The sequence below is a fragment of the Phoxinus phoxinus genome, assembly GCF_949152265.1.
Source record: "Phoxinus phoxinus genome assembly, chromosome: 19".
In the NCBI taxonomy this organism is placed as follows: domain Eukaryota; kingdom Metazoa; phylum Chordata; class Actinopteri; order Cypriniformes; family Leuciscidae; genus Phoxinus; species Phoxinus phoxinus.
The window spans coordinates 3,069,530-3,096,546 of NC_136894.1; the positions used below are offsets into that span (position 1 = coordinate 3,069,530).

The window sequence follows — 27,017 nt, forward strand, 5'->3', positions numbered from 1 at the left end:
GCAATGAGCCAGAGAAAAAGCAGGGCCCTCGTGAGTTGGAGAATGAGCGTGCGTGCAAACCTGTAATCTAGGCAAAGGGTGGCTTTTGAAAAACAGCAGACATCACACTACATAATTCACATATTTTACTTGTGTTATAGTTTTGTGTTTTCCATAGTTCTTTCAAGCTCTATAGCTAAATCAGACATATCCTGGAAGTATAGCCAGGAAGTTGACAGAACGCTGCATGTCCTGGGGAAACATCTGGGGCTTTAGACATGAATGAGTCGGGAGGGTGGGTATAGATGTTATCAATGATGTCATGTTTGCTCTCTTCTGAAGATTTACAGCCCGTTGGTATCTAGGCGCTTTGAAGAACTGATACAACATCATCAAGGTCAGAGGTCACAACAGGTCTGTCTTTCAAACAGACCTAATATCAGTAACAAGCCATCTGTGTATTCAACAGGTTTCTCCAGTGCATTGATCTGTTTTGTGCACTTGCAGCTTAAATTTCCATGTCACTTGTTGTGGCACGACGACCTCAGATCAGCAAGGGAGGGAATACACTTGGTTCTTGTGTAGATATGCATACTGTGCACTGGCCATACAGCTCATGTGTGAAATGCCATTGTAAACTGTGTGGCAGGATATTTGCATATGACTGGAGCAGGAGATTAGGAGCATGTCCGGTGCGGGGCTGAGTATTGTGTTTGACCAGCGAGGCTCACTCCTCACTGCGACAATGACTTTAGGAAAGCAGGTTTTACAGATGACATATTAGTAATTGTTTACCTCAAAAAGAAGAATCATATTTAGAAAACTATCTGAAACTGAGGCCAATGAGCAAGATACAGATCTTTCAGGACATCATGGTTCAGATATCTGCCACTGAGATGAATGGGAATGCTATAATAGAGCTTGGTTTACAGAGCCTGGCTGTTAACTGTGATTTTTTACGGATTATTAAAAAATAATGTACAACACCTTTAATAATCAGTCATTCCCAGCTAACAAAAAAATATGTTCTAAGAACATGTCGATAACTTATCTTGTTTATCCGAGCGTTAACATTCCAAACAATTATGAGAATGTTACTTTGGAATGTTCTCTGAACGTTTTGAAACAAGTAATACTTGAAAAACATTGACCGTCCAACTCAAATGTTTAGTTTAATCCAACTAAATGTGTAAATAACCCTTTGCTAACATTTTGAGAATGTTATTAAAGACCAGATCATTTCTATCAAACATATTTTTCCAACAACATTTGTCAGTCACAAACATATTTTAGACAAGATGAACATAAAAATTCAGAGAGATCAATAAACTAAACTCAATCTCAAATGCTGTTGATTAATAATAATAATGTTTAAATTACATGAAAAAATAGGTGTGTAAAAACTACATTTATTTTGTTTAACTTAGTTCAGACATTTTGCTTTAATAAAAAAATGTAATAATACAAAATAATGAAAAGTCAGTATATCTGGTGTTTGTGTGAGGATGTTAATGTGATGAATGATGACAGTTTATGTAGAATACATTAGCATTTTGTTTTATGATATGTCTAATCTGTGAATGTGGATGGTTGATCATGACTATAGAAACTGAAAAACTCCTCTGTTGAGTCAATCAGAGCTAGATCAGTTCAATTCACATTTATTTATAACCTTTTTTTCTTTCTTTTTTTTACTTGTCTGTTGAAACTAGTCCTAACTATACAGTTATCTAATAGTAAAACATTGGGTTACACTTTATTTTAAGGCGTCATTGTTAGTGTAATTATATATTTAAGTACTGAGTAATATTAAGCAGCTACATGTACTTACTATAGGGTTAGGGTGATTAGGAGGGTTAGTTGGATGTAATTATGCATAATTTACTGTTATTGCTACACGTAACATATATGTAACAACACTGTAAAATAAAGTGTTACCAAACACTGCAGTCATTATTTATGTGGTATCCGCAACGTCTTTCTTTAGAGGAATTCAGAGACACGTTCTCCCAGACATCTCAATGGCAAAAAGAGTCCAGTAAACATGAAATAAGTGAAGCTGCTTCTCTTGAAAACATGACAGCAATGATGGCTAATGACACGGATGCTTAAGTCACTCAGACTTTAACTTTACTGCTTACAACCTAATGGTATTTTAAGCATTTGGTTGATAGAGATCAGTCACATGTAGCCTATACGAGACCAGCCTGTTCTCCCGCAAATGCGTCTCTATCGTGCAATTTATACTCGAAAATGAGTTTTTACGTGGATATGATACGCAGTTTTGCGCGTGCATATGATACGCACTTTATTGCGTGATATACACACGCACCCCACACCACCCTAAACCTACCCATGTGCTATCCATGCGTAGCCTATACTATGCACGTAAAACTCATTTTCGCGTATATATTACACGTTAAACACACTGCGTGCTATAAAGACGCATTTGGTGTGATCGGGTTGACGAGACATAACTTTCAGACTTATATAAAATCATCCCAAACTTAAATATGCATAATAAAAAAGTGTCCAGTCATAATCATTAATGCTCTTGAATTTGATGTCTAGCATTTCGTAATCATTTATGGAATATCAAGATGGGAGACTGGTTTGTCTGAATTGTTTTTCTTTGTGGTTGGATTGATTGTGTGATGATGAACACGGACCGGAGCGTGAGGTCATAAAAAACAATTCAGCGCGACACAGCCCGAGGTGTACATGATTACTGGAGAACATGAGGCATTAAACTGGCTCATTACTTCAGGGGTTTGACATTTAATGTGAAAACATGCTACTTTACCGGTTTCAGACTCACATTACAAACCTGCACTTGTCAGTAATGAAACAGCAATGTGCCATCACACACAAATAATTAAAAACATGACAAAACAAATATATAACACGTGAATGGACGCAGTGGATATTCACTTGGGTGTACTATGTGCAAGTGACAAATTGTGTACCAAAAAATCAAATGTGGTGATGTGAGTAGAACATCTAGTGAAATCCTCAATGTAAACTATGCATAAGTAGTGCAACGATTAATCGCGATTAATCACATCCAAAATAAAAGTTTTGTGTTTACATAATAATTATGTGGGTAAGCCTACTGTGTAAAATGATTTTGTATGTACACACACACACACACACACACACACACACACACACACACACACACACACACACACACACACACACACACACACGCATGCACACGTGCACACACACACAGGCACACGCGCACGCACGCACACGCACACACACACACACACACTCTATAATAACAATAACAAATATTTATTGAATATATAGGCTACATGCATGTGTATATTGAATAAAAAAAATATTTATATATATAATATAAATTATATATAAATATATATTTACAGTATATACATGCAAATATTTATTTTACACAGTACCCACATATTTATGATGTAAACACAAAACTTTCATTTTGGATGCGATTAATCGTTGCCCAGCACTAACACTACACTGAATAATGAAAGTTTGTTTATGTGCATCTGTGTGTGTTTAAGAGCACAGAGTGCCTTGTGTCACATGATACGCAGGTGTGATATTACAGCAGGAGAGGGGAATTGTGGGTGGGACTCCGCCAGACAGCAAAAGGACACCCAGTTTCAAAGAACACAGCACTGTTTTAAAGATCACTCTTCAGCGGATGGATGGATGCAGATCATGCTAAAACTTGTTTAGGTTATGAAACAAGATTGAGTTTGCAGAAAAATGATCTCAAACTGTCTTTCAACATATTCTAGATTGGCTAGATTGGATCAAATCGTTTAGCTGGGAGGTGGAATGTTTTTGGTCTTTATAATAAAAGGCCCTCCGGCTTTAAAAAAAACAACACACACATTTTAATTCAGTTGATATTTTCCTCCTTGTTTATAGGCCTGAATGTGCACTGCTGAGAAACACATCACACAGTTGTACTGAAAAACTGAATGTTGTGATACGACTGAATGAGTATGAGAGTGTTGGGAATATTTGCATATGCCATATTTGTGGTAAAAGTAATGTGTATGTAATGTTTTGTGATTTGTGTGACCTCAATTGAATGTGTGCAAGGTTATGTACACAACAGAAAGGGTAAGAATGCTGGTGTGTGTGTGTGTGTGTGTGTGTGTGTGTGTGTGTGTGTGTGTGTGTGTGTGTGTGTGTGTGTGTGTGTGTGTGTGTGTGTGTGTGTGTGTGTGAGGAATGAACGTGTCCTAGGCGTGGTAAATGTCTCAGTTGCGTTGGCACATTCCTCGGCGGGCCGCACCCTTTCTCACACCCTCCCTTACCTGAGTGGTTGCTAAGGTAAACCAAATACAGACACACACTGACAAGATTATAAACTTTCAGAATCAATCATAAAGTCATAAACCCTAGGAAGAGAACATAAAACTGTTCACACAAAAAAATAAAAATCATCTTCAAAGAATTTGAACAAAACTTCCCCATACCGGGGTAAAAGTTTGCCAGAATGAGAATGTTTTAAAGTGTGTAGGCCTATGTCAGGTTAATTTTTTTTTTTGATATATTAAATAAGGTTTAGATGTCTGAGTGAAAATGTAATTATCATTAAAATTATTATTGTAACTGCCCTACAATAAGCTTTATAGCCATTTCTGTCAAGATCATATTTTTAAAACGCAGCTGAGCTGTGACGTCATACAAGGGAGACGAGCCAACAAAGTTATATTCAAGTATGGAGAGTTTTGAGTCTGAGGAGATCCACAATCCCTCAAACCTACGATGGCCCACAGCCATACAATTTTGAGCCTCCCAGGCGGGAGACAGATGAGGAGCCAAACAGAAATTTACATAATTCCTATCGAAGAAACATAAATATCTGGTGTGAAGAAGAGAACCAGTGGAGAGTTGGTCAGGTGTCTGGTAAGTATAGGCATAACTTAGAGGTGGGACGGAACATGTGTTCGTATTGAACCGAAACGGTGCGGGCGTCACGGTTCGGTGCATGAATATACACGGAGAATACACGGTATAAAAATAAATAAAACTTGCGTGCAAATTAATTAATGCGGAACTACTGTTATACGCGGGTTATTTAGGGACACCTAATCTGTAACTCCGCCTTAGGGTTTAATAAAAAGGATTTAATTGATCAGTGGAGTTATTTTAAGGGTAGAAAGAAGGTAAATAAGAGGTTAGTGATAAGATGCTTTTTTTTCTGGCCCACACTCCAGCACAGTAGGTGGCGGATATGCACCTTAAATGCCGGCTTTTCAAGGTGGGGCAAAATCCTCTACTTTCTACACCCCTGCACCATGTACACTTCCATGCATGTGAACTATGCACTTACTCATACAAACAAATTGCAATAAAGCGACCGAGCGGGTCCCCAGCGTCTACAGGCTACTGAGGTGAGTACACGGGAGAACACAGGCTCTACACGGAGGTTGTAAAACCTAGCGAATGTGTTGGGTGTTGCCCAGCCCGCAGCTCATCACATGTCTGCTAGCGAGGCACCGTGCCCAGGAGGAAGCAACACTCACCCCCAGGGGGCATGGCTGATCTTGGGTTGGTATGCCAAGACTATGGCGACCACTATCCAGAGGGCCAGCCCCTGCCTGGAGACGGAATAAAATACAAAAAATTAAATACAAAATACAAACACACAAGTCGATTGTCGAGTTCACACGTAGGTAACTAAACCTATGCCCGTGAACTCGACAATCGACTACTTTGGACTTCGACCGAAAACAGGAACTAAATACAGGTATGTGCGCTGACTGGAATAACATCATTTTATTCATATCTTTCACATCTACTGCAGTCAGATTCACTCGTGTTCAGGGATCACTCAACATGGCTGGGCACTTGTATGACACATCAAAGATGTTAAGAGGCTAAAAGCAGGTTTAAAACTTGCCCCATTGAAGTCAATAGGGTGCAAATTTTAAAAAGAGGATAACAAGGTGTAGGCAACACCGATTTTTGTCGTTGTTCTCTGTATTGACAGCACTCCAAATTTACAAAAAAATGAGCTCAATGTTAAAATTGACCGGAGTTCTCCTTTAACAGCGTGAACCACCCCGAGTCTTGAACGTTCGGGACACTGTGGAGGCCTACCCTTGAGCCTGACACTCTCAGCGGCCTGGGAAAGCATATCAGTCAGCTCTGGGTCAGACTCGGGCAACGCTACTCTCTGTGAAGGGGGCAACGCAGCCGAATCTTCATCCCCGGAGGACATTAGCTCACCCTCCGATGCAGATCTTGGTCCGCCGGACCCCCGAATGAAACGCTAGGTCCCTCATGGGAAGGACCAGACCTCACCTGGAAGCTCCACAGCTTGCGATGCGCTGGAGAATAGGGAGGCCTACGGAGATTGGCTCGGCGGGTAAGCCCCCCACTGTGATCCTCAGGTCACCCCGTGTATTCACTGAAGTAGTGTCACAGTGTCTGGTTTGTGTATTCCTGGTGTCCACTAGAGGTCCTCTTCCCCACGGTGTCATCCACATTATGAACTGCATTCCCCACAATCCTTGTCTGTACCAATCACTGTTCATTGCACTCAGCTGTTCCCCGTCATCATTGTTCCCAGCTGTTCGCTGTTTCATGGTTAGTTCTGTGTGTATATATCCCTGGTTGTTTCAGTGTTTGTCACAGAGTCCTTGTCTATTAGTATAATAATAAAAAAAATCAACATATGTCAAAGCAATGGTTGAAATAAGTTCAGCACGGTTTTCATTTAAAAAATAATTTATTCTCTTGTGTTGTTTAAATAACAAATATTTTTGGGTTCACATTTACAAAATATTGCTGGCAATAAATACTGACTCAACATACTCTCTCCAAGAGCTAAAAGACAACAAATGTGCCGTCACATTACATCAGATAAAATTACAAGCATTGTAAATCAGCACACATCACACTTGCTTCTCATTAAATATTTGTGTTAATAATGAATACATTTATTAATAAATAATTATGTTGTATTTGTGTTAGTTCTCATTCTGATACTAACAAATGCTAATACATCATCCTCAGCACATGGTCAGTTAAATAAGGCATAAATATGGCATTCTTTAAATAAGGTGTAAACAAGTGTTGTAACAGGATGTCTTAGTGTTTCCTCAGTTATCTCAACAATAAATATCACTTATATCAGATATCACAATATCACTTAATAAATCAATATCACAGTAAGCTCAATGATGTAAAGTGATATGTTACAATTCCCTTACTAAAAATAACATCAGTAATATTGAGGTTCACTGCTAGGCTATATTTGTTTAATATAAAACCTTACAGCATCAAATGTTGACTATTGCTTTCTACATTTAATACAGTCATTTTATTTCATAAAGACAAGTAGTTTCCACATAATTTCTGATTTCTAAATTCATGTTATTAATGGACATCATTGCATGTGCAATACTAACATATACACACACAAACAAAAATCACAAATCAAATCGCAAGTTTAAAAACAATCTATAAATAAAGTTGCATGAAGACCATGAAAAAGTGCAAGTTTTCTTAAATAAATAAAAATGTGCCATTTGCCACTTATACATTCACAGTGTAACTCTGTGAGCGTTTTCGTAATAATCTCCGAAACCACATCCAATAGAGGCCGATCATTACAAGCCAGTAGCACACATAAGCTGCAGATCCATAAATCAAAAACTTGATCTCCTCTTTTTTTTCATCTGTTGTCCAGTTCACATTGCATTCCCTGTAGATGGTGTACGCCAGGCCTGCTAACAAGATGGCTGCCCACAGTGAAAGGGGTGCCAGGGGAATATAGTTCCCCACCATCTTACGACGACCCGATGTCCCCCAGCTGCTTTTATTTATGGTGAAAAGGGCAAAGTATTTGGCGGGCAGGAGGCTGGTCATGTAGAGGGCAGAGTATAAGGACATAAAGAGCATCACTGCATTTTGTCGTAGGATGCAGACATAGGCTGCCTTTATCAGACCAATCAACTGGATGCAGCACAAAACCCACAAAATGTCCCATAGAGTGCGTGTCCAGAAGAGCTTGATAATGGTGGCAGTGACAAAAAAAGGAAAGATGCCAGAGACAATGGATTCGTAGGTCATCCACAGGTGATGCTTGTGCCACCACATAGCATTGTAGAGCCATTCACGAAAGTAGGATTTGGTCCAACGCGTCTGCTGATTGAGCCAGCGCAGAAACTGGGCGGGAGTCTCGGTGTGGCACTTAGCACGGGCAGTATACCTTAACAAAAACTCACAGTTAAAACATGTCTGGTTGAAATTAAATACAGTTTACAAGTATTTGACATGAAAAGAATGTTATGCTCATTATAGAGGATGATCACTTAGCAATTTTACTTCTAAATCATCAATCGGTCTTTGTCAGACACGTGGGTTTGTTGTGTGTGGCGTCACCGCGCCGCCATTTTTGAGGTATCGCTACTGACTGTGAGCATTGAAGAGATTACAAGAGTAGAGATAACAAGTAAATAACTCGCAAAACTGGAGAAGCACAAGAAAACTGAGAAAAGGCCGTACCGCAATAAACTCGATAAATATGGCAGGTACCGTTATTTGGAGAAATTGTCATCCATTCAGAACATAGATTTATATATGAGCATATATATATATTCATATATATTCATATACTGCAGTGAGTTGGAGTGCTGATCCCGCATTGCTTTCCTCATCCTCATACTTGAATATTGTCAACTATCTTGTTAATGGTATAAGCGCATATACCAGTGAACAATTTAAAAACTATAAATCTCTTTAAGTCCGGTGAACCGGAAGTTGCAACCGACTTTATCTCAGTGTTGTGACGTATTTCTGAGAAAAACGGAATACTAAATGAGGAAAAATAGTGGGCGTGGCTTCTTTTTCCAACTAGCACCTGATTGGATCTAGAAAAGTAGGTGTTTTATTCAGCCTATCTACTGTCAGTTGGAGGGGCGTGGTTACGGATGTTAAGCGGACACCAAAACCATCAAACCTACGTCATCAGGGAAGGTCCTCCAATGCAGAGGAGAGGGGCATTTTCAAATTTTGATTAAAGATTACGAAGCCAAAAAATGTTTTTGTGTGGATTGACTTGCATGGATGAATTGTTCACCACAAAACGATCAATTTAGGCAAACAAAGTAAATATGGTCAATTTTGATATCATGTGGACTTTAAAGCCCACGGACATTTCACCAACGGTACATTCCCACCGAAGGACACAGTAGTAACAGCAAAGATAGGTTTGCTGTATTGATGATGATGATAATGTCATGTTAAGGATGGTTTAGTTTGAAAAAAGAATGAAAAACACAATTCTCCAACAACAGAATACCCCAGCATCGATACCTTACAAATGGCGGATACGCCCATAATGCACTTTGTGTATCACGAGTGTGACGTCACCTGACAAAGACCGATGGTGAATCATATTTGGCCAAACAGTATTCTTACTTTGTAGCATAGCCCATGCTTAGCATTCGATTGGTGAGATGGCGGTCATCCCCAAAAGTGCAGTGTGTGCCGAGAAACTTCTGGTTGTACCAGGACTCCAGAAACTGCTGGAGGAGGTCATTCCTATAAAGACCTGAAGCCAAGATAATCAAACGCAGTTATTCATACAGACAAAATATTAATATTACTAGATCAGATGAGAATACCAATACAGTTTAAATCACTGTTTCTCTGTGCTCTGAGTGAACCAAAGATAGTTTAAATACTTATTTTAAAAAATATATATATATATTTTTTATTCATGCTACACTCTTAAAAATAAAAGTTCCAAAAGGACGCTGGATGTTGACGTCAAACCGACTTTCATTTCCAACCAAAATGCAACCAAGATCATCCACTGACTGACATTACTACTTTCTACTCAAAGACTTTGACAGAAATGTAGTGGAGTAAAAAGTACGACATTTGTCTTTCAAATGCAGTGAAGTTAAAGTAAAATTTTCTAGAAAAAAAAAATACTCAAGTAAATTACAGATTCTCAAGTAAATGTACTTTACCGCCTGTCACTGCCTGCCGTTTTTAAAATAACCACTTTTTTCTTATTGTGAAGAAAATAAATAATCTAAAGAACCTTTTCCACTATGAATAACCTTTTGTGGAATGGAAAGGTTGAGTGAATATTCAATGAGGAAAACTCATTCCAAGAAGGACTTGATTTTATCCATCTTGAATTGATTCGATAAAAAAAAAAAAAAAAAAAAAAAATATATATATATATATATATATATATATATATGTTAAAGCCTATACCGAAATGAAACCGAATGTTATAGTTTTCTAAACCAATGCCTAAATAGCAATTTGGCTTTTAATATTATCCAATAGCCTGTCCAATAATGCAATAATGACATCTGCAGAAAAGGAGTGTTGTTTCAGAGGCTGCACAACAAGTTATTGTATTCAATGTTGTGATTATGAAGACAAACTTTTTTAATTTGAAATTAGCAGATTTAGAACATTTTAGCAGATTTCTTTTTGCCGTAAAGCAATCCGTTACATCGCGAGACCTGATATCACGCGACACTTCCCGACTCCGCGTCCTGCGGGCCGCCGGCTCAAAGTTGCAAGTGTGTTTTTTACGCTCACATGCGATAGGGGGGTGCGAAACGACCACCATTCAACCAGAAAAGAGTAATATAACCATTCCAATGACTCCGAAGCTGTTTGGTTAAGGTAAAAAAAGCTGCACAGTTCACATTTAAAAGGTTCTGTATTACATACCTAAAGGGCCACTGATACAGGAGACACAGTCAAAGAAGGACTGGCAGGACCTCTCAATGTTGAACGCCACCCAGTAGCGCAGGCTGCTCATGAAGCTGATATAGGAGTCTTTAAGATTGAGGATCATCACGTCGCCTCCCACGGCACCGTATTTCTGGTTACTCTCCAGAACCTTGCAGAGCTCCACTGTGGCCAGAGGGTCTAATTTTGTGTCCGAGTCACATACCTGATTACAAATAGTAGAATATGAATAAAATGGAAGAGTGGTGAAGTATTTCTTACCCCATAATTCAATGCTCAATTTGTTCTTAACATAAATGCTTGTAAATATCACTAACCTGTATATAATCCACAGAGGATCCTAGTGCCTTGAATGCTGTTTACATCACTTCCCTCTTTCCTCCCCATTTTTGCATGATGCAAACACACTTCTTGGTCCTAATGAGTTCTTCAACCTCCAAGCGCTGGGGGTCTTCAAACATCACCCCATCATTTCCTTCTGTACCATCAGCTCCGGCCGCATTGTTAGCTTGGCCAGTGGGGTTCCAAGAGTGGTAGTTGTTTTGCCACACATAACAGCCAGGATCCTGGTCTGCAAAGACCTCCCGGAACATCTCCATCATGTAGCGGTCGTCTTCAGAGTTTCCGTCCACCACCATGATAATGCGTAGCAGCTCAGTTGGGTATTGCAGAGCCCGTACTGACAGAAGGCACTCATGGAGATAGGCAGGGTCCTCCTGATAGGCTGATATAGTAAAGCCAATGGATTTGGTGTAAGAACAAGGGTTACGTCTTGCATGCATGCGCCGATGCTCCACAAAGGCAAAAAAGCTCTGAATTAGGATGTGGAGGCCTAGCAGCAGTCCATAGAAACCAAATGAGATGATGTTATATGGAGATTTAGCAATCGCAAAACCATAAATGAACGCCCATAACATCACCCCAAGGACCAGGAGAGCAAAAAGAAATGTGAGAATGGCTCGGATCAGAGAGCCCAAACGCCTTAATGCTGGCTTGATGTCCATTTTATTAGCAAATTGCTAGAAATAATGGAAAAAAGAAAAGTATGAAAAAAAGATTTACTTTTGAAGGAAAAACACTATTTTAGTAATCACCATCATCAAAACTGGTACTGACAAACATCAGGTAAAGATAATTTTCTTTTTTAAATTACACTTAATATAATGTGTAAAATTACACGTATAATAAATAGTATAGAATTAAAATCAATAAGTTGTTTTTAACATACCTCTTATTCGGTCTCCCAGGTTTCTTCACCCTTTCCTTAACCTGCTCTCCTCTAGATCTGACTGTTATATACTCAGCACCTCATAGCATGCCTCACTCACAGGACTGCCATCCATGTGACTCACACACAATATACGTCACAACTCGGTTCTCTTCCTATTGCGCAACAAAGACAAACGATGGAACTCAGCATCATTAAAAGAACAGTACAACTGGACATCATCAGCGTAGAAGTGATATGATACATCCTTGAAACAACCGATAATTTGACCTAGTGGCAAAATGTACAGTAAAAACAAAATAGGACCCAAAACAGACCCTTGTGCCACTCCGCAGGACAAATTGGACACATCAGACTGTACATTGTTTACAGCCACTTTAAAGGTTCTGTCATGAATATAGGAAGAGAACCACTGAAGACAGATCCTGATAATCCCATCTCATTATGAAGCCGATTGATCAGTATACTGTGATGTATTTCTTACATAATACTTATGTATTACTACTGTATTAATGCATTACTTAAGTATTAATACATAATACCTAATACTTATGAATTATGTATAACCTGCTCTCCTAGATCTGATATACTCAGGACCTCATGCCTCACTCACGGGACTTCCATCCATGTGACTCACACGCAATATACGTCACAACTCGGTTCTCTTCTTATTGCATTTACTGTTGCGTATTTTTGACAGTATTCACTGGAAGAGGGCATGGTCATCACTCAAAAAAAATATTTAACCCCAAAAGTTAAAACTTATGTAAAGTAAGTAAGTAAGTAAAATTTATTTATAAAGCACTTTTCACAGATAAAATCACAAAGTGCTGTACAAGAGAATAGATAAAACAAACAATATAAAATATACATATGTAAAATGAAAGTGACACTAGTGAAAACCCATCAACCAAAAGCCTTCATGAACAAACATGTTTTCAGATCCTTTTTAAAAGAGACACCAGAGTCTGCCAGACGCATGGACGAGGAGAGGGCGTTCCACAGTCTGGGAGCAACAGACTGGAAAGACAGATCCCCTCGGGTCTTACAACGAGTCTTATGCCGCGTTTCCACCGCGGGAACTTTCCCCAGGAACTAGGAACTTTGGGGTGGTACTCGTGTGTTTACACCGCAGGAATCAGGGTCTAAATAAAGTTCCGGGTAAATATTTCCCCCTCCGAAAGTCCCTGCTCGCGAGGTAGTACTTTTTCAAAGTTCAGGAACTTTCGGGGGTGGGACTTGTGCGCTGAACGTGCTGATTGGTTGTGTTCACGCCGCATTCTATTTTAACCGGCATTTTTAAAAATCTATTGCGGTTCGTGGCTTCATGCATTAAGAGTCGTCTGTCTGCAAATACGGAATTTAATAAAAAAAAACAAAAAAATCCAGCTGGAACGACGACGAGGTTGAGGCTTTATTAAGCGTATTTGTGTAACAGGAAATTTTCTGCGCGTTCGTCCCAGCCATCTCACATTCAATGTCCGCAATACATCACAAACACAACTGCAGCACAGTTTGAATCTCCTCCATACTTATTATAAATGTGGCGCTCAAAACTGATTACTGTGCGTCGCAGACTGGGAGGAGCAGTCGCGCGCAGTTTATAATCTTCCCGGTACTTTAGACCGCGGTGTAAACGCAGAAAGCAACCGGTCTGGGGCAAAAAAAGTTCCTGGGAAAAAAGTTCCTGGGACAAATTGTTCCGGGTAATTTCGGTGGAAACACGGCAAGCAGGTTCTGGCCAGAGGACCGAAGAGTGCGGCCAGAGGAATACGGCTTCAAAAGGTCCAGGATGAACTGTGGGGCCTGACCAGTTAAGGCTCTGAAAGTGAGCACTAAAATTTTAAAATCAATCCTGAAGTTCACAGGGAGCCAATGGAGAGCCGACAAGACTGGAGTGATGTGAGACCTTCGAGGGGCACCTGTTAAAAGTCTAGCAGCAGAATTATGAACAATTTGCAATTTGTTCAGAGCAGACTTATTCATACAGGTATAAACAGAGTCACAGTAGTCGAGTCTTGTTGATATAAAAGCGTGAATTATAATTTCCAGATCCTTTTTGGACAACATTTTACGAATTTTAGAGATGTTCCTAAGATGATTAAAAGCAATTTTGGACGAGCTGTTTTGAGTGTGTCTCCAAAGACATGGCCTGGTCAAACACAACCCCCAGTTTCTGATGCTGGATTTGACAGAGGAGCCCAGAGAGCCAAGGTGCTGTTGGATCAGCCGGATCTTATGGTCTGGAGCAAAAATCAGCGTTTCAGTCTTGTTCGAATTTATCTGCAAGTAGTTAGTGGCCAGCCAGTCTTTAATGGAAGACACACACTCTAGGAACAAAGACAAACGATGGAACTCAGCATCATTAAAAGAGCAGTACAACTGGACATCGTCAGCGTAGAAGTGATATGATACATCCTTGAAACAACCGTTAATTTGACCTAGTGGCAAAATGTACAGTAAAAACCAAACAGGACCCAAAACAGACCCTTGTGCCACTCCGCAGGACAAATTGGACACATCAGACTGTACATTGTTTACAGCCACTTTAAAGGTTCTGTCATGAATATAGGAAGAGAACCACTGAAGACAGATCCTGATAATCCCATCTCATTATGAAGCCGATTGATCAGTATACTGTGATGTATTTCTTACATAATACTTATGTATTACTACTGTATTAATGTATCAATACTTAAGTATTAATCTAACCTGCTTAACCTGGATAACCTGCTCTCCTCTAGATCTGATATACTCAGGACCTCATGCCTCACTCACGGGACTTCCATCCATGTGACTCACACGCAATATACGTCACAACTCGGTTATCTTCTTATTGCATTTACTGTTGGGTATTTTTGACAGTATTCACTGGAAGAGGGCATGGTCATCACTCAAAAAAAATATTTAACCCCAAAAGTTAAAACTTAGCCTATGTATTTCTTACATAATACGTATGTATTACTAATGTATTAATACTTAAGTATTAATACATAATACTTAATACATAAAACTTATGTATTATGTATAACCTGCTCTCCTCTAGATCTGACTGTTATATACTCAGGACCTCATAGCCTCACTCACAGCACTTCCATCCTTGTGACCTTACACGCAATATACGTCACAACTCGTTTCTCTCGGGTATTTTTGACAGTATTCACTGGAAGAGGGCATGGTCATCACTCAAAAAAATATTTAACCCCAAAAGTTAAAACTTATGTATTTCAGTTATGTCAATTTTCCATCCAATTTAATCACATAAATCCAACGTAAAAGTTTACATTTTATTTAAGCTTCACCATCATGTTCAGTTGACGTGAATTCATTAAATAATTGTTATGTGAACTGATGAACTGTGATTTAAGATTACGCATTTCAAATGAATTGTTCTTTTACTTGAAGAGGTGTGCATAAGACTGACATGACACCTTCATAATCATTAAATGACACATGTCATGAATATGAAAGAGGATTTTATGCATGTTTATGACAACTGTCATAAGTGTTATTCTCTCGATTATGACATTTATAATGCAAATATGACATATTTGAGATATTTTTGATATGACAACTTGACATAAACCAATAAATTATAACCTGTCAGTGTCTTGGTATGACAACTTGATATTACCAAGACAGCATAACCTGTCATAAATATGTCATAAACATGACATAGCAGATTAATGATCAAACTTAAAGGGGTGGTGAAATGTTTTTGTTGTTGTTGTTGATACTTTATTGATCCTTTGTAGGAAATTATATTGTCATGGCAGCTTTAACACGCAGAAAAACAACAACAACACCACATTTAACAGAACAGATTGCTTCTAACCAATCTACAGTTAAACAACAAATAATAGTAATAATAATAATAATAATACCTATATAGAATATTCAGTAACAAAAATTAATAGAGAATATTCAGTAACATGTGAATATTCATAACACATTAAACATTCTGATGGCCGCTGGTACAAAGGACTTCCTGGTACGTTCAGACTTGCACTTTGGTGCAATCAATCTATGGCTGAAGGTGCTCTTGTTGATCACCCCAAGAGCATGGATTGGATGTGAGGAATTGTCCATGATTGATTTTAGCTTAGAGAGTATTCTTTTCTCAGCCAGGTGCTGGATCATATCAAATTCAGTCTATATTTCTTTATCAATTTGTTGACTCGATTTAGATCTCCCACGCGAGCACCGTCTCCCCAGCACACCACAGCAAAGAACAGAGCACTTGCCACCACTGTCTGATAGACGTTGCACAGTAGAGGACGGCAGATGTTAAATGACCTCAGCCTTCTTAGAAAATAAAGTCGGCTTTGACCCTTCTTATACACTGTCTCCATGTGGCTCTTCCAGTCCAGCTTATCATCAAGCTGTACACCGAGATATCTGTGACTGGAGACCATCTCCACTTCACTGCCCTGGATGGCGATTGGGATTAACGGTGTCTTCTTCCTCCTCCTAAAATCCACAAACAAATGTCATTTTCACAAGATGTAAAATAAGTCACTGATGTCCCCAGAGTGTGTGTGTGAATTTTTAGCACAAAATACCCCACAGATATTTTTATATAGCATGTTAAAGTTGTCACTTTTTGAGGGTTTCCAAAAACGCACCGTTTTGTGCCTGGCCCTTTAAATGCAAATGAGCTGCTGCAGAGGGCGGGGTTTCAAGTTAGCAGCTGCGATTACCTCACGCAGACGCACACTAAAATGACAGAAACTGTTCTGCCTTTAATGTTAAACTGGAGTCAGACAAAGATGGAGAGACTCAAGAACATGTAGAAGCAACAGGACGTCTCTGAATAGTTAGTTGATGAATTTATGTTGCTGATGTGGAGTTAACTTTACTCAATTAGCATATTCTGTCATGGTAATCTATAAATCGCTCCTATAGGAACTGTTGTGAGATGCACACAGAGTGACTTTCTATTGCATGTGAAAAGATGGATGCTAAAGTTGGAGCTGACTCACAAATGTACTCGACTACAAGAACTCTTCTCAACATGGACTGTGTGTTCCCGGGGGCGGGGCTTATGTACATTTTAGGGTTGGTGATGTCACTAAACCCGGAGGAATGTCGTGTAGTCCCTTTGGGGATTGGAGTGGGAAGTCCGGATCATTTTACTGACTCGGATCTTAGAATCTCGTTCAGCAAAATGAACGAATCTTTTTTCGAGTAATTTCAGTCATTTCTGCATAATATAATTAAAATGTCATGTTAAATAGCCCAACTTAGGAAAATGTTGATTACATTCGAAAAGTTGGGTGACGGTCCAACTTAAGTTCAGGCTATTAATTCACCTAATTAATTCAATTAAATATCTGTTAATTCACCTCACCTCCTAATCCACGGCGTTCTTTCTTTTGTAACTTCAAATTTATCACATCTACTCTGTTCCCGCCTCTCGTTAACTGGTAGATTATACTTTTGCCGTATCCGGTCGGCAAAACAGCAAAAACGTCCTTCTTGCAAATGAGCGATTCGAGCGCCGTCTTCTGTTCCTCTTTTAGAGAAAAAGGCAAGTCTAAATCTTTCATTGTTGCGCCCAAAGCCGTTTCAAACAACTGGTGTTCATCCACAGCCATCCTGCAATGTTTACTAATGACTAATGTCATCTCGCCTCTGGCCCGCTGTGGCGAGCAGGACGAGGTCGAGAGACGTGAGGGAGCGGCGCGAGACCGGTGGCGTGATTAATGATGAACGACACCTGCGCGACGCACTGGTCTCGTATCTCTCACGGAGGAGCGGAAGCATAAAAGGAGGAGCGACGACAGTGAAGAGGGAGAGAGGAACAGGCCTGATTTTAGGTTGTGTTTTATTTCTGTTTTGTGTGGCCAGCAGTCGTCCGCGAGGGCTTACTTTCATAGCTTTAGGGTAGTCCAAGTGTAGCGCATAGGACAGCCCAAACAAGAGGGAAAGTGCTTGAGGTAGGTTCTGGAGAATGTCCATTACAATACCTTCTTCAAGGATGATGGCAGTAGACACTGGGTCAAGATTGAGATGATTTGGAGAGAGAGGCGCATCTTCACTCCCTAAAATCAGGCCTGTTCCTCTCTCCCTCTTCACTGTCGTCGCTCCTCCTTTTATGCTTCCGCTCCCCCGTGAGAGATACGAGACCGGTATCTTGACAAAATTGACAATTTTTCAACAAATGTCAAAGCAATTGTTGAAATAAGTTCAGTACGGTTTCCTTTAAAAAATAATTTATTCTCTTGTGTTGTTTAAATAACAAATCTTTTTGGAAATATTGCTGGCAATAAATACTGACTCTTCATACTTGGAGAGACCAAGAGCTAAAAGACAACAAATGTGCCGTCACATTACATCAGATAGAATTACAAGCATTGTAAATATGTAAAAAAAAAAAAAAGGTGTAAACAAGTGTTGTAACAGGATGTTTTCTCAGTTATCTCAACAATAAATATCACTTATATCAGATATCACAATATCACTTAATAAATCAATATCACAGTAAGCTCAATGATGTAAAGTGATATGTTACAATTCCCTTACTAAAAATAACATCAGTAATATTGAGGTTCACTGTTAGGCTATATTTGCTTAATATAAAACCTTACAGCATCAAATGTTGACTATTGCTTTCTACACATTTAATACAGACATTTTATTTCATAAAGACAAGTAGTTTCCACATAATTTCATGTTAATTCATGTTATTAATGGACATCATAGCATGTGCAATACTAACATATACACACACACACAAAATCACAAATCAAATCGCAAGTTTAAAAACAATCTATAAATAAAGTTGCATGAAGACCATGAAAAAGTGCAAGTTTTCTTAAATAAATAAAAATGTGCCATTTTTTGTGCCATTTGCCACTTATACATTCACAGTGTAACTCTGTGAGCGTTTTCGTAATAATCTCCGAAACCAAATCCAATAGAGGCCGATCATTACAAGCCAGTAGCACACATAAGCTGCAGATCCATAAATCAAAAACTTGATCTCCTCTTTTTTTTCATCTGTTTTCCAGTTCACATTGCATTCCCTGTAGATGGTGTACGCCAGGCCTGCTAACAAGATGGCTGCCCACAGTGAAAGGGGTGCCAGGGGAATATAGTTCCCCACCATCTTACGACGACCCGATGTCCCCCAGCTGCTTTTATTTATGGTGAAAAGGGCAAAGTATTTGGCGGGCAGGAGGCTGGTCATGTAGAGGGCAGAGTATAAGGACATAAAGAGCATCACTGCATTTTGTCGTAGGATGCAGACATAGGCTGCCTTTATCAGACCAATCAACTGGATGCAGCACAAAACCCACAAAATGTCCCATAGAGTGCGTGTCCAGAAGAGCTTGATAATGGTGGCAGTGACAAAAAAAGGAAAGATGCCAGAGACAATGGATTCGTAGGTCATCCACAGGTGATGCTTGTGCCACCACATAGCATTGTAGAGCCATTCACGAAAGTAGGATTTGGTCCAACGCGTCTGCTGATTGAGCCAGCGCAGAAACTGGGCGGGAGTCTCGGTGTGGCACTTAGCACGGGCAGTATACCTTAACAAAAACTCACCGTTAAAACATGTCTGGTTGAAATTAAAAATACAGTTTACAAGTATTTGACATGAAAAGAATGTTATGCTCATTATAGAGGATGATCACTTAGCCATTTTACTTCTAAATCATCAATCGGTCTTTGTCAGACACGTGGGTTTGTTGTGTGTGGCGTCACCGCGCCGCCATTTTTGAGGTATCGCTACTGACTGTGAGCATTGAAGAGATTACAAGAGTAGAGATAACAAGTAAATAACTCGCAAAACTGGAGAAATTGTCATCCATTCAGAACATAGATTCATATATATTCATATACTGCAGTGAGTTGGAGTGCTGATCCCGCATTGCTTTCCTCATCCTCATACTTGAATATTGTCAACTATCTTGTTTATGGTATAAGCGCATATACCAGTGAACAATTTAAAAACTATAAATCTCTTTAAGTCCGTGTGAACCGGAAGTTGCAACCGACTTTATCTCAGTGTTGTGACGTATTTCCGAGAGAAACGGGATACTAAATGAGGAAAAATAGTGGGCGTGGCTTTTTTCCAACTAGCACCTGATTGGATCTAGAAAAGTAGGTGTTTCATTCAGCCTGTCTACTGTCAGTTGGAGGGGCGTGGTTACGGATGTTAAGCGGACACCAAAACCATCAAACCTACGTCATCAGGGAAGGTCCTCCAATGCAGAGGCGAGGGGCATTTTCAGATTTTGATTAAAGATTACGAAGCCAAAAATTTTTTTGTGTGGATTGACTTGCATGGATGAATTTTTCACCACAAAACGATCAATTTAGGCAAACAAAGTAAATATGGTCAATTTTGATATCATGTGGACTTTAAAGCCCACGGACATTTCACCAACGGCTGTGTACAGGATTTATTTACATTCCCACCGAAGGACACAGTAGTAACAGCAAAGATAGGTTTGCTGTATTGATGATGATGATAATGTCATGTTAAGGATGGTTTAGTTTGAAAAAAGAATGAAAAACACAATTCTCCAACAACAGAATACCCCAGAATCGATACCTTACAAATGGCGGATACGCCTATAATGCACTTTGTGTTTCACGAGTGTGACGTCACCTGACAAAGACCGATGGTGAATCATATTTGGCCAAACAGTATACTTTGTAGCATAGCCAATGCTTAGCATTCGATTGGTGAGATGGCGGTCATCCCCAAAAGTGCAGTGGGTGCCGAGAAACTTCTGGTCGTACCAGGATTCCAGAAACTGCTGGAGGAGGTCATTCCTATAAAGACCTGAAGCCAAGATCATCAAACGCAGTTATTCATACAGACAAAATATTAATATTACTAGATCAGATGAGAATACCAATACAGTTTTAATCACTGTTTCTCTGTGCTCTGAGTGAACCAAAGATATTAAAAAAAATATATATATATATATATTTTATTCATGCTACACTCTTAAAAATAAAGGTCCCAAAAGGACGCTGGATGTTGACGTCAAACCAACTTTCATTTCCAACCAAAATGCAACCAAGATCATCCACTGACTGACGTTACTACTTTCTACTCAAAGACCTTGACAGAAATGTAGTGAAAAGTATGACATTTGTCTTTCAAATGTAGTGAAGTTAAAGTAAAAGTTTCTAGAAAAAAAATACTCAAGTAAATTACAGATTCTCAAAACGTGTACTTAAGTACAGTTCTCAAGTAAATGTCACTGCCTGCCGTTTTAAAAGAAGCATTTTTTTCTTATTGTGAAGAACATAAAGAACCTTTTCCACTATGAATAACCTTTTGTGGAATGGAAAGGTTGAGTGAATATTCAATGAGGAAAACTCATTCCAAGAAGGACTTGATTTTATCCATCTTGAATTGATTTGATTTAAAAAAAAAAAAAAATGTTATAGCCTATACTGAAATGAAACCGAATGTTATAGTTTTCTAAACCAATGCCTAAATAGCAATTTGGCTTTTAATATTATCCAATAGCCTGTCCAATAATGCAATAATGACATCTGCAGAAAAGGAGTGAACTTGTGCAGAGGCTGCACAAGTGTTATTGTATTCAATGTTTTGATTATGAAGACAAACTTTTTAATTTGAAATTAGCTGCACAGAAGACTCATTCAGTATAAGACCAAGAACATGCATTTATACATAGTATAGGGTCAATTTAGTTTCATATACACTTTTGGTCTAAAGCAGGGCTATGCAGTATATGCAGTATTTCTTCGCTGTATTGTCGCTTTTTGCTCGCAGGTTTCTCTGTAGAGCTCCCCCTACAGCTTCGGAGATGATATTTGAACACTGTCGAAAAACTCATTGGCGACTCTCAGATACCAGAGGCTAGTAGATCAACGGCATCACAGCAGACGGGACATTCTTTACAACGTCGTCTTCATTCGGGTTCGAACAGCGTGAGGGAGCGCAATAATGATACAATTTTTGCAGATTTCTTTTTGCCGTAAAGCAATCCGTTACATCGCGAGACCTGATATCACGCGATACTTCCCGACTCCGCGTCCTGCGGGCCGCCGGCTCAAAGTTGCAAGTGTGTTTTTTTCCGCTCACATGCGATAGGGGGGTGCGAAACGACCACCATTCAACCAGAAAAGAGTAATATAACCATTCCAATGACTCCGAAGCTGGGGTGCGTTTCCCGTACAACTATATAGCTCGCTGCTTAACTACCATAGTACGATGCATGATTGGAGAAATCAACTAGCTAGTCACGACTGTTTCCCGAAACCGTATGTCGCAAAGTATCGTTCAACCACGTTGGTTTATGACGTCTCGCACGTGGTGGACTAATAACTTATTTTAATTAATCTGTTTGAGATCGAATTAACGCTAGATTTTGTCATACAAGTTACAAACATAACATCTGAAGACCATTTCTAATTTTTCTCAGTTATTTTGCTTAATACCAAACTCAATATTTGGCTCGTTCTTACACAGTTGAGCACGTTTGCACATGCGCAGTCTTCAAAAACGGTGCTTTAAATCTCTTGACAAACTAAAAGACGTAAATTACATTTGTATGTATTCTAAATAAATAACACGGGTTGCACTGAATGTCAGCTTGCTTATTTTGCTAAAGATAAGGATTTATTCAGTCTACATCTCATGTTAACTAGAAACTATGCTTCTAAACACAGCTCGAGAGCTGTCGTTCCAACCACACAAGTTTGCGATGCTGTTTGCGAACGTTCGTTGGATGGTTTCGGGAAACACCAAATCGTTGAACTATGCTGATAACGACGGAACTTGCGACCATAGTTGGCTGACGATGCTTTCGGGAAACGCAATCCTGTTCGGTTAAGGTAAAAAAAGCTGCACAGTTCACATTTAAAAGGTTCTGTATTACATACCTAAAGGGCCACTGATACAGGAGACACAGTCAAAGAAGGACTGGCAGGACCTCTCAATGTTGAACGCCACCCAGTAGCGCAGGCTGCTCATGAAGCTGATATAGGAGTCTTTAAGATTAAGGATCATCACGTCGCCTCCCACGGCACCGTATTTCTGGTTACTCTCCAGAACCTTGCAGAGCTCCACTGTGGCCAGAGGGTCTAATTTTGTGTCCGAGTCACATACCTGATTACAAATAGTAGAATATGAATAAAATGGAAGAGTGGTGGAGTATTTCTTCTTACCCCAAAATTTGATGCTCAAGTTGTTCTTAATAACATAAATGCTTGTAAATATCACTAACCTGTATATAATCCACAGAGGATCCTAGTGCCTTGAATGCTGTATACATCACTTCCCTCTTTCCTCCCCATTTTTGCATGATGCAAACACACTTCTTGGTCCTAATGAGTTCTTCAACCTCCGAGCGCTGGGGGTCTTCAAACATCACCCCATCATTTCCTTCTGTACCATCAGCTTCGGCTGCATTGTTAGCTTGGCCAGTGGGGTTCCAAGAGTGGTAGTTGTTTTGCCACACATAACAGCCAGGATCCTGGTCAGCAAAGACCTCCCGGAACATCTCCATCATGTAGCGGTCGTCTTCAGAGTTTCCGTCCACCACCATGATAATGCGTAGCAGCTCAGTCGGGTATTGCAGAGCCCGTACTGACAGAAGGCACTCATGGAGATAGGCAGGGTCCTCCTGATAGGCTGATATAGTAAAGACAATGGATTTTGTGTAAGAACAAGGGTTACGACTTGCATGCATGCGCCGATGCTCCACAAAGGCAAAAAAGCTCTGAATTAGGATGTGGACGCCTAGCAGCAGTCCATAGAAACCAAATGAGATGATGTTATATGGAGATTTAGCTATCGCAAAACCATAAATGAACGCCCATAACATCACCCCAAGGACCAGGAGAGCAAAAAGAAATGTAAGAATGGCTCGGATCAGAGAGCCAAAACATCTTAATGCTGGCTTGATGTCCATTTTATTAGCAAATTGCTAGAAATAATGGAAAAAAAGAAAAGTATGAAAAAAAGATTTACTTCAAAATTGGGACAAACATCAGGTAAAGTAATGCGAATGCAATTTTCTTTTTTAAATTACACTTAATATAATGTGTAAAATTACACATAATAAATAGTATAGAATTAAAATCAAGAAGTTGTTTTTAACATACCTATTCGGACAAATCTTCACCCAGGTTTATTCACCCTTTCCTTAACCTGCTCTCCTCTAGATCTGACTGTTCACTCAGGACCTCAAACGTATAGGCTGTCTATAAGCATGCCTTACACAATATACGTCACAACTCAGTACTCTTCTTATTGCATACTGTTGGGTATGTGAGGCTTACAGAGGATGGACGATCATTCCAGATAATTTATTCAATTTTTTTTGCACTATTTCCCTTTTAGGTATGTATATATCAGTGGCGGGCCATGCAGTTCACACACCTATGCATTTCCTAGTCCAACCTGAATGAATAACTTTAGCATCCCCTTTTGATTTATAGTCTCATTTTAAAAAAAAAAGTGTAATATCTAGGTCACAAAATGCATTAGTTTCTTTCGAGACCTACAACGGTGAGTTTTCCCTCTTTGAGCCAGAAAACACCATAATATTGTTATTAACATATCACTGAGCCCACTTGAGCATAAACACAAGACACTTTATTTACCAACCACACACAGCAACTTATGTGATAATAAACCCAAAATATGTGAAACTATGACAGAATTTGGGTGTGTCAAGCGGCATGCGACAAAAATTGAGCAATTTCAACTTTAAGCAAATGAGAAGCGATTCTCGCCAGCGACAACCATTAGGAAAGAAGCCTTTCAGTGGAGCTCAGCTCCCGTCACCGTCTCGAGTGCAGTGAAGACAGAAGAGTTCGAGGGTGATTTCACTGTTTTATATGTTTTGACTGTAACTAACCACAAACACATGGATATAATAAAATGATGCATGGAAAAAAACTGTCCAAAAACTGTTAATTTAGCACTGCTGCAGAAAGTTGATGTTCCAGTTTCCTGCTTTATGTTTTCTGGGGGTAATCCATCAGCCAGAAACTGAAGCTTCCCCCGAGCGCCGCCATTCTGCATTCCATTGACTTTTGACATTGACATTGACATTTTGGTGTCACTTTGACAGCGAATAACTTTCGTTTAAAGACTCCATTTGTCCATTACTTATTTCTAAAGAAACACGACAATTTATAAAAGGCTCCATTACTTTGTATCTTACGTTATGGCGTAGAAGCAGTTTTTGTAAAAATAAAAATAACCACGCGACTCTGTCGCACAGTCGAGAAATTACCGTATAGACCGGCGGAGAAGCTCGCAAGCAATCGGGGGGACGTGGAGGCATAAAGTCAAGGGAGAAGCCCATAAAGAGTGATAAAGTTGCTCCTGCTGCTAGCTCATGGACAGCTAATGCTCACGCTCTGCGAGATTCGGAAGGGAATGATTCAGATTTCTCTCGGCACAGCTACTAGAAGACGGACAGCTGTCAGACAGGTTACTCACGTCACATCTACGTCGTCAAGCTCAGTTTGAGCCTGCGCAGTTCGCCCGGCCATCAGGAAGTGAGTGCTTCTAATTGACTTCACTTTTCTCCATTGAAACCTATGGGGTCGCTGTGTCCATCTTATATACTGTCTATGATGAGATCGCGCGAGCTTGGTTTTTGTTTACCGGTAACTTGTTGGACTCGCTGGCTTATGTTATTTAGCCTATTCAGCCTCCCAGGAATATGTTCTTTATGCTATTGTGTCGCTGAATAACTGTTAGTGTGTTATGTTAACATACCGGACACCTTCAGCCTGTTGTTCTGTGTGCTGTTGTGGAGCTGAATAACTTGCCTTTCCAGATTAAATGTCTGTTCTTGGTCTTGGATTTTGTGAAATAAATTTCTAAATAAACTTATATAGTCCACTGCGACTTATATATGTTTTTTTCCTCTTCATGATGCATTTTTTGACTGATGCGACTTATACTCTGAAAAATGACGTACCCATCTGATAGTACTTGTTAGAAGCAGTCAAACAGCAGGAGAGAACATCAGTCTGTGAGTGTTTACTTTTCTCAGTAGATTTTAACGCGGCTGGCGTGTTTTTTCAATTGTTTTCAATGCGCCACGCTTTTAAAACGGCATAAGTGTAACGAGGCGCTGAGTGTCTTTTTTACGCTGAAGCGCTCAACGTTTTTTACAGGTCGCCGAGAGTTGAAGAATGTTCAACTTTGGGTAAAACGCAGTGCTCATCACTGTCACTTTTTCTCCATCACAGTGGAGGGGGGGGCGGGACTAATACCACACCTGTCAGGACTCTGGTTTGATCTTCAGCCTTTCTGCTGTGTTTGTCTTGTGTCTTGATTGTCAGTTCACCTCACTCTACCATCACAGCTGAATCCCATTCTAATCAGTGCTCTCACTCTCATTACTCACACACCTGTTTCCCATTTCTGCACTGATTGCCGACTCAGACATAAAGGCATCGGGCGAAACGGACTCAGACATAAAGGCATCGGGCGAAACGGACTCAGACATAAAGGCATTGGGCGAAACGGACTCAGACATAAAGGCATCGGGCGAAACGGACTCAGACATAAAGGCATCGGGCGAAACGGACTCAGACATAAAGGCATCGGATGAAACGGACTCAGACATAAAGGCATCGGATGAAACGGACTCAGACATAAAGGCATCGGATGAAACGGACTCAGACATAAAGGCATCGGATGAAACGGACTCAGACATAAAGGCATCGGATGAAACGGACTCAGACATAAAGGCATCGGGCGAAACCGACTCAGACATAAAGGCATCGGGCGAAACGGACTCAGACATAAAGGCATAGGGCGAAACGGACTCAGACATAAAGGCATCGGGCGAAACGGACTCAGACATAAAGGCATCGGATGAAACGGACTCAGACATAAAGGCATCGGATGAAACGGACTCAGACATAAAGGCATCGGATGAAACGGACTCAGACATAAAGGCATCGGATGAAACGGACTCAGACATAAAGGCATCGGATGAAACGGACTCAGACATAAAGGCATCGGGCGAAACGGACTCAGACATAAAGGCATCGGGCGAAACGGACTCAGTCATAAAGGCATCGGGCGAAACGGACTCAGACATAAAGGCAT

The 27,017-nt window shown here is 39.9% G+C and overlaps 2 protein-coding genes across 2 annotated transcripts; both read right to left on the reverse strand.

Moving 5' to 3' along the window:
- Positions 1-7,045: 7,045 nt before the first annotated feature.
- LOC306987597 (hyaluronan synthase 1-like) lies at positions 7,046-11,714 on the reverse strand (the record flags this gene model as incomplete). Its single annotated transcript, XM_079592010.1, is given in 5 exon segments — positions 7,046-8,197; positions 9,409-9,541; positions 10,690-10,915; positions 11,028-11,069; positions 11,073-11,714. Coding segments are annotated over 5 exon segments (1,719 nt in total). The 3' UTR covers positions 7,046-7,521.
- Positions 11,715-18,797: 7,083 nt separating this feature from the next.
- On the reverse strand, positions 18,798-23,847 carry LOC306987596 (hyaluronan synthase 1-like; the record flags this gene model as incomplete). Its single annotated transcript, XM_079592009.1, has 4 exons — positions 18,798-19,473; positions 20,603-20,735; positions 22,817-23,042; positions 23,161-23,847. 4 exons carry the CDS (start codon positions 23,845-23,847, stop codon positions 18,798-18,800), a joined length of 1,722 nt encoding a protein of 573 aa, XP_079448135.1.
- Positions 23,848-27,017: the final 3,170 nt, after the last annotated feature.